General features: G+C 37.2%; 1 protein-coding gene across 9 annotated transcripts in view; it reads left to right on the top strand.

Moving 5' to 3' along the window:
- Positions 1–17,215, top strand: part of LOC134740712 (whirlin) — a 118,196-nt gene that overhangs the window by 37,148 nt on the left and 63,833 nt on the right. For 8 of the 9 annotated variants that reach the window (XM_063673290.1, XM_063673281.1, XM_063673282.1 and 5 more), the window contains exons 5-6: positions 2,244–2,403; positions 5,565–5,695. In XM_063673290.1, coding sequence (XP_063529360.1) covers positions 2,244–2,403; positions 5,565–5,695 — 291 coding nt within the window. The remainder of the gene's footprint in view (positions 1–2,243; positions 2,404–5,564; positions 5,696–17,215) is intronic. The other variant, XM_063673284.1, reaches the window with a different exon arrangement.

Consider the following 17,215-nt stretch of genomic DNA (forward strand, 5'->3'; position numbering starts at 1 on the left):
TTCTGTTGTTAAGTATGCCAGGGCGAATAGGCACTTCATATCACAAAAAATTCAAAGCAATCAAGCTATCATTTCATTAATAACTTTAATTCATCTTGATAACTTTATGTCACATTATGCAATACATTTATCTGCGAAATTAATGTTCGTTTAAAGACTATAGGTATTATGATCAGTAGTGACAGTATGCCAAAATATGGTTCGGGATTATAAAACTCTGCGAAGTGATTGTATGCTATATACATATGCGAAAAATAATTCTGCCAGAAGAAATTCCTGCCAAGTAACAATATGCAATACAAAAATACCATGACAAAAAACTTCCTGCAACACATTAGTGCTTACGCTCTCGACAGGCCAGTTATTATGTAGGTATATTATTATACCTTATCCCGAAATAGATTATATTATAAAGGGTCGTACTAATGAAGTTAACTAACTACAAACATGCTTCATTAGTATAAACTATAAAGTTGCCTGGAAATAGATCTTAGTACTCTCACACAAAGCCTTGTTAACTATGCAACAGGATACCTCTTAGATAGCGTGTAAATTGATAAATAATTCGTAGTTGCCACAGCACCTACCGATATTGCTCATAAAGAGGTATAGTAGCATAATACGAGGCGCTTCAAGTGTGGGGCGAGACGGAGCGGCACTGGAGTTTGTACAGCGTCTTTGAGATGCTAAACGCGCCCGAGAAGCATTGTTTGCAATAGATACTGGAGCTTTATTGCTTATGAACGCCAGCGCCGGCAATATCCAGCCTCTCTACATTGCTTGCTGCCACTCTGGGAAACATTCCACTGTACAATTTCAAATAAAATTTCCTTTAGTCCGTAAAATGGATTCTAATTTGGTTGAAAAGTACGTAGTTGCATAATGCGTGCATGAGTTATGTTTTCTATTATTTAAACAGTGGCAAAAAAGTTTATGAGGGATAAACTTTTATGCAGTACATACTACATGGAAAGTATTGCAATGTTGCGGATCTCCCTAGTTTGAAACAGAGCAGAAGTTGTTTCTCACTATAATACAATACAACTTTGAAACGAGGCCTATTTTTAAACATTTGTACATGGGGTTTGTTTTAACAGGTGTACTTCCTTTTTGGCGAAAAATTTTTTTTTTCATTTAACAAACCAATCGTTGGCATAACCTTACTTCGCAACCATTTCATTTCCCAACCCCATACTTGCGAAATGAAAATGACGTACTAGGTTGGGTTAGGTTAGGTTGGATTATGTAAATTTGCGAAATGAAATTTCGCCCAACTAAAAATATGGGATAAATAGTTTGGGAACTGAAAGTTTGTCAAGTAATTTTCGCCGAAACATCAGTAAACCATTTTAACAAGCTGTTTTCCATTGAATGAAATTCGGTTTTATTATTATATTTTTTTTTTATGTATACATGTGGCTTTTAAAAGGCTTTCGACTAACTTAGAACTACACCAATAACTTATTCCTGAAATAAGCACATGTAGTATAATCGAATCCTTATCTACCTATAAGATATGCGAGCTGGTTCTACATTCTACATGAGCTAGTTTCTACATTAGATGACGTTGAATATTTAAGTATTGATTAGTAAACTGGATTAATATTCCATCGCCATTGTCTTGAACAAATTGGTAGCTGTTGACGTGTAAGTATAGCTCGAGTATGTTAGTTACAAAGATACCTAAATTCTGCGATTCTACTTACTACCTATACTATCGGAGATAGGTACCTCTGATAAGTATATCCTATTGCCATTGCCATATACGGAGGCTAAGGTCAATTTAACTTTGGACTGAATTAAACCATAAAATATGACTGTTGAAAAAACTTCATCTACAATCACAGTGTTCTTAGAGCAATAGTTTATGAGGAAAGCGAAGAGCCATAGAATGTTCCACGTTCCCTTATATTCCAGGACTCTTCTCTTTCCGCATAGACTCTACTATTGACACATAACGTATTTCCAATTTTATTATTTATTTTTATTCCTAGTCTGATTCAGATTTAACAACTTAATACGGTTTTAAGCTTATTTTGATCTTGAAGATAGCTCACCCTGATTGGAGCATGCGAAATCAAGTGAAAGTCGTACGTGAAATGCGCGCCAATCGGCAAAACCATCATTAACATCGTATCAAAACTAGTTAAAAACCATAACAAGTTGTTTAATCTGAATCGGGCTGCTCTATGCAGTGCAGTGCAAGTGGTTACAAAGATGTAATAGCGTGTATTTGTGTAAAGGCGATATATCGGGGCGGCGAGCGGGAGCGCGAGCGGCCGTACTCGTCGGGCGGCGCGCCGGCGCACCCGCCGGAGCCGGTCACGCGCACCGTCACCATGAGCCGGGACCCCGCCGACTCCCACGGCTTCGGCATTTGCGTCAAAGGTGGGAAGGAGGCAGGTGAGACATCCACAATGCCAGACTTATACCTTTGATCATGATCACAAGACACCGCTTTTAGATTCACCTAATTTGAAATCTAATAGATTATGGCACCATGTGTAAGTATCTAATAAATATAACACACCTTGTAGCACAGTAGAGTAAAACATTTCGTATTCAGCAGCAGTTCCATATAGAAAAGTAGATACTTTGACTACGACCACACGACACCGCTTTTATACGTCAGGTCTAATTCAAGCATATAACTTACATGTAGCCGGCATAAGTAGAAATATTAGAGTCGGACCACGCTAAGTTTTCATGCCAAGTGCTTCGTTAAGTATGGAGCTTAAAGTTGTGTGTAAGTTTACTGCCAAGTTTGTGCAAAGTTAGCGCGGTCAGAGTCTTGTTTTTAATTCATTAAGATGTTTTAGAGAAGTTTTTTGTTATTATTAAGTTTAGTAAATTGTAGCTTATATTTTACATATAAGCTTTAATGAAATAGTGTAGGTAAAGCAATTAACCATGTTTGTTGCCATTCGTACACACTTTACTTATTTTCGAGTTTATATATTAGGTAGCATACCTACACACATATCTACCTATGTATAGTTAATAACTGAAACTTTATACATATGCAGACGTAAAATAAATGCGATGTTTATCATTCTGCGAACGGAAATCTCGTTTAGTAGCAAAATGGTTTATTCATAGATATTACGTTATCATATCTATTTCCTTGAAACTATCTCTGGCACGGACTCGAGGGACTGCCATAGCATTTCTCACAATAGAACAGGTTTTTCAGGTTATTACGTATATTACCGTATTTTTTACTTAAACGCTATACGCATAGGATGGCGCTGCTGGTTGGTTTTTTGATATTTTTTATATTTGCCCCTCGGGCGTTAAATGCTAAGCTCTGTCAAATGAAATCCTCGTGCGTAGAGTGAAGTAGCGAATGTCTCATACTCATACTCATTTAATCATTGCTTTGTGTGTACAAAAAGATCTTATGATTATTATTATGTTTCAACACAACCCCGTAAGGGCACTGCAATAAAATTACAAACTAATCAACTACTTAACTTAATAACACTGTTAAATAGTTATGTTTACATGTTATGGCCTGCCGTATACATATAAGGGTGGCAGAGAGGACGACACGAGTAAATATTAAACATTATCGCAGGAGTCCTGTTATCACTTACAGAGTAGAATGCTTTGTCTACGAGGAATGCCTTAAAAATTTTCAGAAACGTATTATCATTCAGCTCATTTTTAACATGGTTAGGCAGCTTATTAAACATTCTAATTGACATTGGGTAGGGACCATTTTTATGAGTAACTAATTTTGGAGGAGGTTTGTATCAAATTATTTTTGAAGCGAGATTCGGATCGTCGGGGCATATCTCCAAGTTTCGAATATAAATCAGGGTGCGCTTTTACAAATTTACACAACGTGTACAACAAGCGATGACACTTAATCACCGCCGAGATCGGGCAGACGAGCTGCTATCGATTGCCCTCCATGTGGGAGATTCGAGTATAAATTGAATAGCTCTCGAAGGGTCAAAGCAAAGCGTGCTATTCAATGACCCACAACTGTAACGCAAAACACAATTTGTGCTCGTGCGCTGTATTGTTTACTTTTGGTTTCTGATATTTTGCACATTCTAAACAGTATTATAGGTTTTTAATACTTAATTAAAGATAAGTTCACTCTTACATTGTCAAAAATGTACCGAAACTCTAAATCTTCATCCCAGATACAAAATCAGATATAAAAATTAAATACACAGTTTGGTTAGTAGATTGGACAATCGAAACGACAGTTTAAATTCTGAAATAGGGAAGTATAGTTTAATCGGGGTCATATTGTGCTTCATCTACCAAGTAAAAAGGTTCATACGATAATTTGTGAATACCAGCTTGACCTCTTGAATCAGCTACAATAAATCAATACTTATATATATGATCAAAATATAAAACGCGACTTTTTCGAAATATTAATTGCAAATAACTATTTAATGTAGGAGAGTTTGCCAGCTTTAGGCATGCAATATTCGGCTGCACAGGGGTGCTATTCCTATTCATCTACCCAACAGTATAGGTTCAAATCTCTGTATAGGTATGTATAGCGGTTGTAAACCTTAAAGGTCACGTTTATGCTGGTTTTCCTAAAGTGAATGTTCGGAAAATGATTGGAATAATAGGCCAGGTAACGCTAATATCCGCCTCGGACTGAGCCGTATCGGGTTTGTTCAGCCGCTGTTTATAATCTTGGGTAAAAATTAAATTTGCATAAAATTACAACATGCGGTAATTGTGTAGGTATAGGAAATGCTTTCAGAAATTGCCACCTTTAAAAGTTAATAGATATTTTTTTCGCAAAGGAACATGATTGCAGCAAAACATCCACTAGAATAACATTTGAATATCTGGGTTTACTTTAATACATTATTTTTGCATGGTCTTTGTAATAATTTTTAATAATAACACTGCCTTATTTTCTCCAGTGAACCATGCAAATGAGAATTTTTATATTAGCTATACCTATACTTATTATAATATACCTACATATATTTATGTCAACGCTGCTTTCCTTAAACAATGATCATTCGAAGGAAATTCGTATCTTGAAAAGATTTACCTCCTGAGCCCAATTCAGATTTAACAATTTGTTATGTTTTGAACACGTTTTGATAGGACCTTGACGATCGTCTTCGTTGATTGATTGGCGCGCATTTCACGTGCGTGCCTTTCACCTCACTTCGCATGCACTAATCAGTGTGAGTGACATTCAAGGCATAAAAATAATGTCAAAACCGTAACAAAATGTTAATTATGAATCGGGCTCCTGTTTCCAATGACAGTTCGATTTGGAATGAGAGTTGCAATGCAACCCATGTTAAATATTCTTGACAGTGCCTAAAGAAAAACAAAAACACTGGATAGAGTAAGCAGCCAAATTTAAGTTGAAAAGTGTAGGGGAAAACCATGACAGTCCAAAATTTTAGATTAAATTATATTTTGAACTTTATTAAGTTAAATGTTGCTTGCAACCTGCAAAAAAATGCTTTAATTATGAAAAAAAATTTAAACAAATATTTTTCTTCTCCCCTGGACTTTTCAGTTGAATCAGATTTTCTGTTGCAATTACAACAAAGCGGTTGCAGGTGTTGGAGTGTACATTTCGCGTGTGGAGGAGGGCTCGGTGGCGGAGCGCGCTGGGCTGCGCCCCGGCGACTCCATCCTTCAAGTCAACGGCACCCCGTTCTCTGGCATTTCGCATGAGGACGCGCTCAAGGTATTTGCACCAAAGATCAGATGATATCTAGTGACTTTCTATGTCTTTGTCTAACCCCCAGTTCACAACTCACGTGCAGGCATTATTTAACCCATTATACCCAGGAGACAACCTTGATTTAGTTTCTTAACTTATTTGTTGTTTTGTACCATTCTGGAGTCAATAATTGGCTTCTTAGAGTTAAGTTGGTGACGTAACCTTGATGGCAACTAGGGGGTGGACCGTGATGGCAATTAACTAAACTTCCGTACTTTTTAGTATTTGTTGTTATAGCGGCAACAGAAATACATCATCTGTGAAAATTTCAACTGCCTAGCTATCACGGTTCATGAGATACAGCCTGGTGACAGACAGACGGACAGACGGACAGCGGAGTCTTAGTAATAGGGTCCCGTTTTTACCCTTTGGGTACGGAATCCAAAAAAAGCGATTTATGTATCTCCACTAGGTATCTGATTCGTACATAATCGTACATGTTTCGTATAGGTACGCTTGCTAGATCTAGGGATTACAGTTCCGAGTAACCCGACAGCGGCGACAGCTAACGAACAGTATACAACAATCAAACCGGAGCTATCCGTTTGTCCTAGCATTTATGTCCAATCTGCAGCGTAGATACGCTTCCTATTCCATGTAACCATTTGTTATAATGTATGTATGTATGTAATTTCAGTCTTTCTAATATAGTCGATTATTTTCTGGTTTTGTCTATCCTTTTTTAGCTTTTTGTCGCTTCATTAGTGCAGAGACAGGGGGTGTGAAGGTATAAAAGGATAGTGTACTACGTTGTGAAAAGTAAATGAGATAAAACAAGACTGGAGCAATTTAGTAATTCAAATTTTGATCAGTAATTTTACTTTGCAAAAAAAAAATACAAATAACGGACTGATCAAAATTCATTTGTGGCCATGACAATTCTCCGTCACTCCTTTTTATTACTTAAACTTGATTTGCTGATAATCTGAAATATAATACCTATGCTAAAAACATGAAACGAAGGAGGTATGAAATATACATTACACGGTATACTTTCGATCACGAACGTCACCTACGTTATACTTGGAATTTTGTGGATGGCAGCCTGAAAGGCTCTGTCCTCTTAAATAGAACCGTAACGTGCACGCTTGTTTGTTGTAGCAACAAACAAACCACTAATCGCCGCGTCGTCGTCGGCCTAACATTAACACGTTAACCTTCTGTATCGCCTCAAACACGTGATCGTTTTTGTTTCCCCAACTTTAACGGGACTGTGCGAATATAGTTGTTAACATCTTATGTTCTTCTACGTACGCAACACGTAAATAATCTTTTCCAAAAAGTATCGACCACAAAATAGCCATCAATTTTATTGATCAGCTGATCCACTTCAACGAATGTAGCTTTCCGAGAGGAAATGCTCTAATTACTTTACTATAAGAAAATCACAATAGGTATGCCTACAACATTTAAAATAGCTCCTTCGATTTTTCTGGATCCCATCATCACATCTTCATCTGATGCCAAAGGGACTAATTAAAAATTAATTTTCCACAACAGGCTAGGCGCCTTCGACAAATCGGAATAAACAATAAACCAGGCGAATAGTAAACCTTCCAAATTCCAAATTAGAATTCATGTCAGATTTTCCACGAAAATAAAACGTAAGATAAGCTAACCTAACCCACTTTTCTGATAGTAGTTCGCTTTTGCAAGGATCGCACTTAGATGTGGAGAGGCTATTTATTTTCGATAAAGAACAATGATGGCAGCACGACAACAGCGCAATGAGACCTGTTGCTGCTGGCGCGTCGTCCTGAGCCGCGGCCAAATGGCTTTGACACTGTCGATATGGGCACTTGGGCAGGCCCCTCTCACCACTAGCTTGTGATTAGTTAATAATAACCGGAAATGCAAGGTCGACTTTAATTGTGTTTTCAAGGATTTTTTATTAATATAGTCTTTGATTACCGCGATACGCTATGTTTCGCCGACAGGCATACAAATTTTAAATTAGCTATACACATCATCACTACATAGTATAAAACAAAGTCGCTTTCCGCTGTCTGTATGTTTGCTATCCCTATGTATGCTTAGATCTTTAAAACTACGCAACGGATTTTGATGCGGTTTTTTTTAAATATTTGATAGAGTGATTCAAGAGGAAGGTTTATATATATATATATAATTTGTAAAGGTTTTGTGTAAATTAGTTGAACCGAAGCCGGGGTGGGTCGCTAGTACCAATTAAAATACATTATTGCATGCAAATATATATACTAAAGAAAGAAAATATTATATTAGTAAATTATACAATAAATTTAATTGTCGAATATATTTAAAATCATATCAAGTTCATAAAACGAATGTAACGCATTATGTTGGGAATGTAATGAATTTAAAATACATCTCGACATTTTGAAGTTTTCCAGTTAGTCTCTCATTAAGCAAGACGTGAGACGCAATACACATTGAACGATGATACTGAATAGGTGGAATACCACCCTTAAACTACAAGACGGTTAATAATAGGTAGGTACTAATTAGCAACCAAAAAGTTGAAAAAACTGAAACTTTATACTTCATAAATCGTCATAATATAGTTATTTGTACAACAAGAGAGGAAAGTTGGTTTTTCTTGCGAGTGTTTATTTTGAGTCCCAAGAAAGCGAAAGATTCTATAATTGAATCACGAGCGAAGTGAGTGATTCTAAGGTAGAATATTGAGCGTAGCGAGGGACTCAAAAACACGAGATGTAAAATAACTTTGCTCTCGTGTTGCACACATAATTTTTCACCTCAGTAGTGAGAACATATTAAAGGTTAAAATGTATTTCGAATTACACAGAATAAACAGAAAAAAAAAGTATTATAATATGTACGATACGATACGATAAGTTACGATACGATACGGGACGGGACCAGACCGGACCGGACCGGACCGACTGGACCGGACCGGACCGGACTGGACCGGACCGGACCGGACCGGACCGTACCGTACCGTAGTATGAAGTTCATGGCCTTCACTAAATTAAAAAGCTACATTGTTTCACTCCCTGGAGTGAGGAAAGTCGCACTTTCCTCACTCCAGGGAGTGACGAAAGTAGGCTTGTTCGAGCTGCTGAGGTGAAAAATATAGAGCTTACGCGTGTACTCTCTACTTTCTCAAGTGCATAGCTTACAGTGTTTCATAAATTCATAGTATCATCTTAGGCCATATTGCTCCACTGGGAATACTCTCAGCAGCACAATAGAGTAGCCGGGCAACTGTAATGAAGGCGCCTATGTTCGCACGGAAGGGCAGACAGGCCAATTCGAGTTTTAGTTATTTGATCTGTTTCCGATATGATACTGATCTGTCAGTGTCAAAAGTGACGTTAGTATTAGGTCCTTACATATGAAATTGGCGTTCGGCGAACTGGCCACTGGTTCAAAAAATCTGGCGTTTGGCTAGGAATTCATTACTTCAAATTTAAGCTCCTGGCTTACTTGTGTTCGAATTTTGAAATTTATTTGTTATCGCGTCATTTGTTTTTTTTTTCACATCGTTCTGTTCACAATATGGAGAACTTAAAATATCGCACTATTTACAAATACGAGTTCCACCGTGGCACCAGTGCTGCAGAAACGGCTCGCAGGGATCGCAGGATTAATGATGTCTATGGGGCAGGTACTGTAAAAGAAAATACGGTACGATTTTGGTTCTCCAGCGATTTCGTTCTGGAGATTTTGACCAACAGAACAAGCCCCGTGGACCGCTGGAGACCCAAGTTGATAACGAAGAATTGAAAGATGAGATGGCAAAAGAGCATAGATAGCGATGGTATATACTTTGATATAGTTTCATTAAAAAAAATCGTTGTGATTATTGCCATATAATTCGCCAATTTGATATGTGAGGACCTCATATCATATAAAAAACAGATGGAATAACTAAAACTCGAATTGGCCCGAGAGTGTAGTTCGCAAGCTGGCAACCGTCCGCGCCGTAGCTCGTAGTCGCGATTAGAGCGAAGATTACAAGGATATGTGAGTGCTGCGCCATAGCACTCCACTTTCAGCTTATATTAGAAAAGATGACATTTTCGGAAGCTAAAGGTCAAGCCAACTAGGGAACAAATCAAATTCTTTTATAAAATATTTTGATGTGTTTTTTAAGAAGTCACACTACTATATATAAATTATAAACTGAAATAGATATTTACACTAAAGAAAAAGTGACCAAGTCCACCGGTGGCCGAGGCGGGAATCGAACCCACATCTTCAGCTTAAGCGGCTATCGTCCTGCGTGACCACTAGGCCACCCGCAGCCCCCGCGCGTGGCCGGTCGGTCTAGTGGTCAGGACGTTAGATTAAAGTTCTAAAGGTTAAGATTATAGATATGTCAGCAGACAATTAATAACGAGGTCTGCCGGGGGTTTGACTCGTGGAGCACCCACTCCGTGGTTATCTTGGCCCACAAGTCATTCGGCATAGAAAGCATATTAAAATTAATTGAAACATAAATGACATATGATTTATTCAACGGATCACAATTTAGGTGTACTTATATTAATAGTTGTAATCATTACGGAAGTTACGGTAGCAAAACGGTTTCTGTTAAAAAAAATCTTTTAAAAGTCAAAATCTGACGGATGAAAAAGAAATCTTGTCCTGTTATGTTTTACAAATATTACCCACAATATATATACCAAATTCGTTACACGCTGCTAGAAGTCTTCCTGTTACTTATGGACTTTCGGGCATTTTTTCGTTATCCAAAACAGAGCCAGATAATAGGTAAAGTTAGAAGTTATATGCTAACGTAGCAAATACGAAACAGATACGAAAAATGCCTATATGGCACAATGTCGAGAAAGATATTAGCTGTCAATAGTGTCAATACAAAAATTAGGGTGTAGCCCGAGCGACATTTAATCTAATCTATCAGGATTAACGGATATTCCGAAATATATAACGTTTGTGTACCTATAATAGGTACATATCAATTTTTCTGCCCACCCTTATCTAAATACTCTTAATACTAAAACAGACTTATAACAGGTGTCTCAGTGAACTAAGAAGTAAATTGGTGTGTTTCCTTTTAGGTACATTTATGTCATCTGATTTTTTTTAAATAAATCAAATTATTCACCTTAACGATGCCAATATGTGAGTAATATAAGTTTGATACAAGTTAACTGTACTAAAACAATGTATAATTTAGCATTTCGGGGTTTTCCAGCACAGTCGTGTTTAACTCGGTTCGCGTAATTGCGCTTAAAGAAAATTTGACATGCAAAGGGCGACGAGTGCGTGGCATCAAACGACGATTTAGCACGAGAGCGCCACATATTATATTACTAAACAACTGGTTAACTGTTGAGTTCAAAAATCTAAACTTTTTCTTTGTTCTCGTCGTACTCTGGCTATGAGTGATAGAGACGACTGGGAATGTATTTCCGAATGACAAATATTATTACAAGTACCTATACCGCGAAGTTACGCGGCGCCGCCTTAATATAACGGCTTTAGCTACCAAGTAATTAAAGCAACTTCAGAGCAATCGCTCAAATTAATAAAGTAACTTCGGAAATGACTACCAATAATATTTGCACCAAAGGTTGTTAACTTTCTACTACCGTCGCTCGAAATATCAACGTTCGGCGATACATCTACAACTTTAATTTACGGTAGGTACAAGGCGGCTGTAGTAAGCCAATATGAAATAGTATATACCGAAGCCTATCTAACTTTCGTTTACGGGAGAGCCAATAGAGACAAAGTTTGTATTAGTTCAGTAAGTCCGTTCCCTTCATCGAAGTAAAATAATAATTGTCCTTGGATAAGTGGAATGAGCCAACATCGCTAAGTAATAATAAACATTTATTGGTGCCAAAGCAAGTAAAACTATAAGTGAGAAATACGAGCATGAGAGATTACGAGTAAGTGACTTTTTCTAGAATTTTGGATAGTGTTTAAGGTAGGAACGATCATTGATTTAAAAAATAAACCCGTTTCGGACTACACTACTGCTAGTGCCCTAATTTTCATGTACCCTGCCTCTCCCTGCCGCTCCTTGTACTCCCTAAGTGCCTTAACTTTTTTTACACCTCCCTAGAAAAAGGCCCTGGAAATAGTGAAATATAAAATGGGGGAAACTATATATACAAAGACTTCGTTTTATTCCGATTCAATCTGATTACGTCAAATTGTCATACGTAATTTCCAACGAGGACAAGCCTTTGAAGCTAAAATAGGCTTTGCTTTACACGAGTTTACGTTACTTAAAATGAAATATTACATTTATATATTTGCGGTTTAAACTTTTTTAAAGCGTGCTTTACACGGAGGCCCTGTCACATAAGGTCCTACGACTAGCGCTCCGCTGCCGTGGGCGCTGGGCGGCCAAGGCGCCACTATTTTCGCGATGTCGGCGGACTGTTCCTTCCGTACTCCGCGTTATCGGCTGATTTACGACATCACTCCCTTGAAACGCCACTTTTTGTGGCGCTTCGCTATTTGACGGTAAAGAGACCTATTTCCCTGTTGATGTGTCAACTAGATTAGTAGAGGGTAATTTTATTGCGGTATATTGCGCTATCTTGAGTAAGTAATTAAACTAATGACGAGACAAATTGACGTTTCTAGGTAGTTCATGAATATTTACACATATAATAAAAACAAAATAGGTATGAAGGAAGCAGTGATTCGAGGACTAGACAAAGTGAATGGTTTCAAGTGTTTTTTTAAATTAATATATGACTGCCTCCTAGCCGTTAGTGACCCTGCCTACGAAACAAGAGATCCCAGGTCCTGGTAAGGGCATTAATTTGCGTGTTCATCACAAATATTTGTTCCTGAGTTATGGATGTTTTCTATGTATATAAGTATTTATACATAGGTGTACTAGTAGTTCACCCCGCGCGAACTGAGAACTCGCGGTTTGGCAAAAATTATATAGAGCGATTGAGTTTGTTGCACCTACTTAGTCGGCAATGGATCGAAAATCGCGCGCGATTTATTGCAAGCCCTTAACTGATAGATGTAAGTCACCATAGAGATTAAAATAAACTGTATCTGTGGTAAGCCGTAATGTTTCTTGTCAAATATCAAATGTTTTTATCTTGCAAATTATTATAAAATGGTAGGTATTTAAAAACAACATTAGAAGCCGAGCACTTTCATTTAATACCAAACTCGACCATACTTTCTTGCAAATAAATTTGACCAGAATAGCAAGACCCCTCACAAATAGCTTTTTAGCCTTCTAAGCTCTTCTAGCTCAATAACCCCTTAATCGAGCCTGCTCATAATTTAATGACTATAATATAATGCCCTCAACTACACGTTTACCCAATTTCATTTAAATTAGAACAAATTTACTTTAGTTATTGTCCATCAAACTATCCTGTGATAATTCAGCTCAAAAACATCGAAATTCCGGGACGTGACGTGCCCCTAGCCCTAGCCAGCCGCATGTTCCAAGTTGAATACTTCACTCGCTCGTTCGATTATATATATCGTCGTCTAGTACTCGCATCACAAGCCTTATTAAGCTTACTGTGGGACTAGGTCGATCTGTGGAAAATTGACATATAATATTAATTTGTTATTTATTTAAGAGTATACTTATCTAGTCATAATATAAACAAATACAATGCATGATGGGCACTAAAACAGAAATTTAAAACCAAGCACCCCGTGTCGCTCTTTTAATTCAGAATAATCTTCTAACTTGATGCTGTAAGCTATGCAAATACAACGCTCTTTCTCTCACAGCTGTAATCTGACTTGACTTATCTGCATACCTATAGCTAAACATTTTTATGACGTCAGCCAGACAATTAGGTTGGTTAGTGGAGACTAGACTCGTATTTAGGGAGACGCGCGACGCGCCGCGCAGGCTGCGCGTGTCGCCGGCGCGTGCCGACTGTCGCCCCCGCGCTGACGTCATCTGATTCACCCGCAGCCTTCATTGACCGAAGCGGCTTTCACTAATCTTAAGGGATTCAATGTGCTGCTGAGCGTCACAGGCTTTTATCGTATTCGTTACTAAATATAGCACGCAAGATCGCTAAAGCGACAATAATATACAGGCACATACTCTTTGCATAGCTGAAATATACGTAACGTAGTTTTTAAGTTAGGTATATACGTACGTAGTTTCGCAAGGCATAAAAAAGAAAAAATGCTCGATAAATTCAACTATTACCTATTCCTTTGGTCCGTTTGCTCTTGCAAATATTTATGAAAACCTACATTTCTTCCTTTTTTGGAATGAAATGGAATCTGTCCTACTTGAAATATCACCTTCTAGTAAGAAATTACTTATATTTTGGAAAATTCAACAATCAGTTGTAGATTGTTAAATTCCAATTTCAAATTTATTTTAAATTTAAGCTGGCTAACTTGTGTTTTTTTGAAATTTATTTGTTATCGCGTCATTTCTTTTTTTTTGACATCGTTCTGTTCACAATATGGAGAACTAAAATATCGCGTTATTTAATTACGAATACGAGTTCCACCGTGACCGTGGCACCAGCGCTGCAGAAACGGCTCGCAGGATTTATGATGTGTATGGATGGGGCAGGTAATGTAAAAGAAAATACGGTACGATTTTTATTATATGGTCCAATCGAATTTATTGCAAAAACACAAACCATACAAAAATATGTCCATTGCTTTATGTTAGAAGATTATTTAGAATTTTCCGCACATTTTTATTGAGTCCAAATTATTTCGCGGTATTTGACACTAAAACACGCGCTCACCGCGGCTACTGGCAGCGTCGCCATGTAGGGACGGGAGTTGGAGAGAAATGATAACAACGAAAGTCATAGATGAAATCACTTTATTTGGAGTAGGTAGGTACGTTAACCTTATATACTAGAGAATACACACTAATAAACATTAGTGCTATACTTAGCACATACGTGCTATACTTAACACGTCTACACCTGGGAGGAGTCACAAGATGCTTTAGGTATCTTCTGTGATTTATCTAAGGCCACGATTGCGTCTGTCATGAAACATTGATCAGTAAACTGCACTATTATGGAGTAAGAGGATCGGCACTAAATTTAATTAAGTCCTACTTACACGGTAGAATACAAAGGGTCGATGTGAATGGACAGCGATCATCGGGGTCATTGGTCTCTATGGGTGTACCGCAGGGATCAATTTTGGGGTCGTTCCTGTTCCTTATCTACATTAATGACCTGCCATAATATAGTATTGTTTGCAGACGATACCTCACTTACTGCGAAACAGTGTGAGGATTGTGTGTTTACACAAATAGAACTATGTAACTATTACATGTATTTTGTAAAATTTAACAATTTATACGCCGCAATTGTAATTGTAACCGTACAAGTGTAATTGGTGTCAAAACCGTTCTTATTAATAAAAAAAAGGTTTAATTTAGCTGAATGTAGCCTTCCTTCCCTTTTCCCCACGACAATTTCTGCGCGACAACAGTTCTGCACATGCTATATTATACACCTGTGCAAATTGCAAAAAATTGATTTGGGAGACGGCTTTCGTAACTCATATTTTACCGGTTTGCATTTTATAAAGGTATTGTCGGCTAACTATGTGCGAGGCACCACCATCGATTCACGACGACGCAGTTTTCGCCGATTAGGCTTATTGGACGACTTGCGACAACATTGGGTATTGCCAAAACAAACGTATTGTTTGGCTTCAGAGAATCAAATGAAATACAGTGGAAACTGGATAAGTGGAATCGCATGGGACCGGCTGTTTAGTTCCGCTTATCCAGGTTTTCCATTTATCCAGTTTTCCACTAAACCAGGTTCAAATAAAACGTTTTCTCACTTACAGAGGCTCTCACTAACAGAGGTTGTGGATGCTAGTAATGTCGCTTATAGAGGTCACGTTATGGTCAAATATAAGATTAAGACTTAAACAATCATCTTTTATTAAAAATGTATGTAACATGTATTAACAAAAAATAGGCATGTACCTAATCCTGACTTTAAAAAAAGCAATATTTACTGTAAATAATCCACAGTACTCGTATACAAAAATAATATATGTCCTTTGTTATAAAGTAACTTATATTTAAACAAAAAATCCGTCATTTTGGTTTGTTGACCTGAGTCACATTTTACCACATTTATAATTTTTAATTCATCCTGAAGAGATAAACACTTGATTTTGCGCTTGGGCATTGCTTATCTAACAGCACGGCACCCCACCACGGCCAAAAGAACCAAACTGAACAAAACAAACTACCCTCCTTGTGACGGTTTATTAAAAATACAAATTTTATAACGCCGAGCTATTCCACTCATAGAGGTTTCAAAGATGGCTGCTTCCAGTTACAGAGGTAAAAATAAGAAATTTTCGAAAAAATGGATTTCGCTTATAGAGGTCCCAAAATTCCACTTATAGAGGTAATTCGTTGCCAAGGGACTGGACCCGAGAACTTGGGTCCACTTAAAGAGGTTTTCCACTAACCCAGGTTCCACTTATCCAGTTTCCACTGTACTTAAATAAATTCCTACTTCAAAGATAATGAAGCCTGTTTATCTGTTTAAGGCCGTTCCCTAAGCCAGAAGGCGAAAAATCTCCTTATATGATCATATTTTTCTAAGTGACGTTGATATTCGTAGACGTGAAAAATATATGCAGTTCTTGATTATATTATATTTAATTAATAAGCTTTCGATACATTTATGACACCTCGATACAATGAATTCCCAAAGTAACCTCTAACTAGGACTTTTAATCCAACTTTACTCGGTTACTTATATTATAAACAAAAAAAAACAGAAAAACAATCTTAACTTAAATAGTAATTTGACCGTTTTCGAATTTCGATATTGTAAGGCAACGTTTTTAAATAAATAAAAATCGATCAACATTGACACTTGGCGCGCATGATGGTCTTTCCAGTTCTTTCTTGCGAAATGTGACGGACGGATGAACGGCCTTAAATTGAAATTGAAAACTTTATTTGAGACACATTATCCATATCATTGGTAAGTAACAAAATAACAAAACAAAACAATAAAGATAATAAAAGCAACACGTTTTTTATACATATAGCTGTAGTTAAATAATGCATCGAGTCTAAGTAGTAAGCTAGAGGTTATTTCCGTCGATATACTTCTCTCGTATAAATAAGTAATGCGTCATCCATTTCCTCAATTGAATCCTCGTTACGGAACGCTCGATGGTTTTGTTGTTTATTTATACACATAGGTAAGTTCACTAAGACATTAGATACAACTCTTGGATAACGATCAAAGAGTAAAGTAAGTATATAGAAAATAAGGATACATTACAAAAAATCTTACTCTACATCTTTTAAAAAATTTGACAGTTAAACATGAAAATTAGTGGTGTTGTTCCTGTGCCTAATAATCACAACTTCCTTCGCGTTTACTATATATAGGTATACCTCACGCGTCAAATGATGCTTCCTATGACGGTTCATTTTTATATCAAGTAGCTGTCACGTGAAATGTTTGTAGACATTTTTTGGAAGTTTCGCTCATTAATTTATTTAGAAATGTAACATTTAAGTAATAAAAA

The sequence above is a fragment of the Cydia strobilella genome, chromosome 4 (genome assembly GCF_947568885.1).
Source record: "Cydia strobilella chromosome 4, ilCydStro3.1, whole genome shotgun sequence".
Lineage (NCBI taxonomy): Eukaryota > Metazoa > Arthropoda > Insecta > Lepidoptera > Tortricidae > Cydia > Cydia strobilella.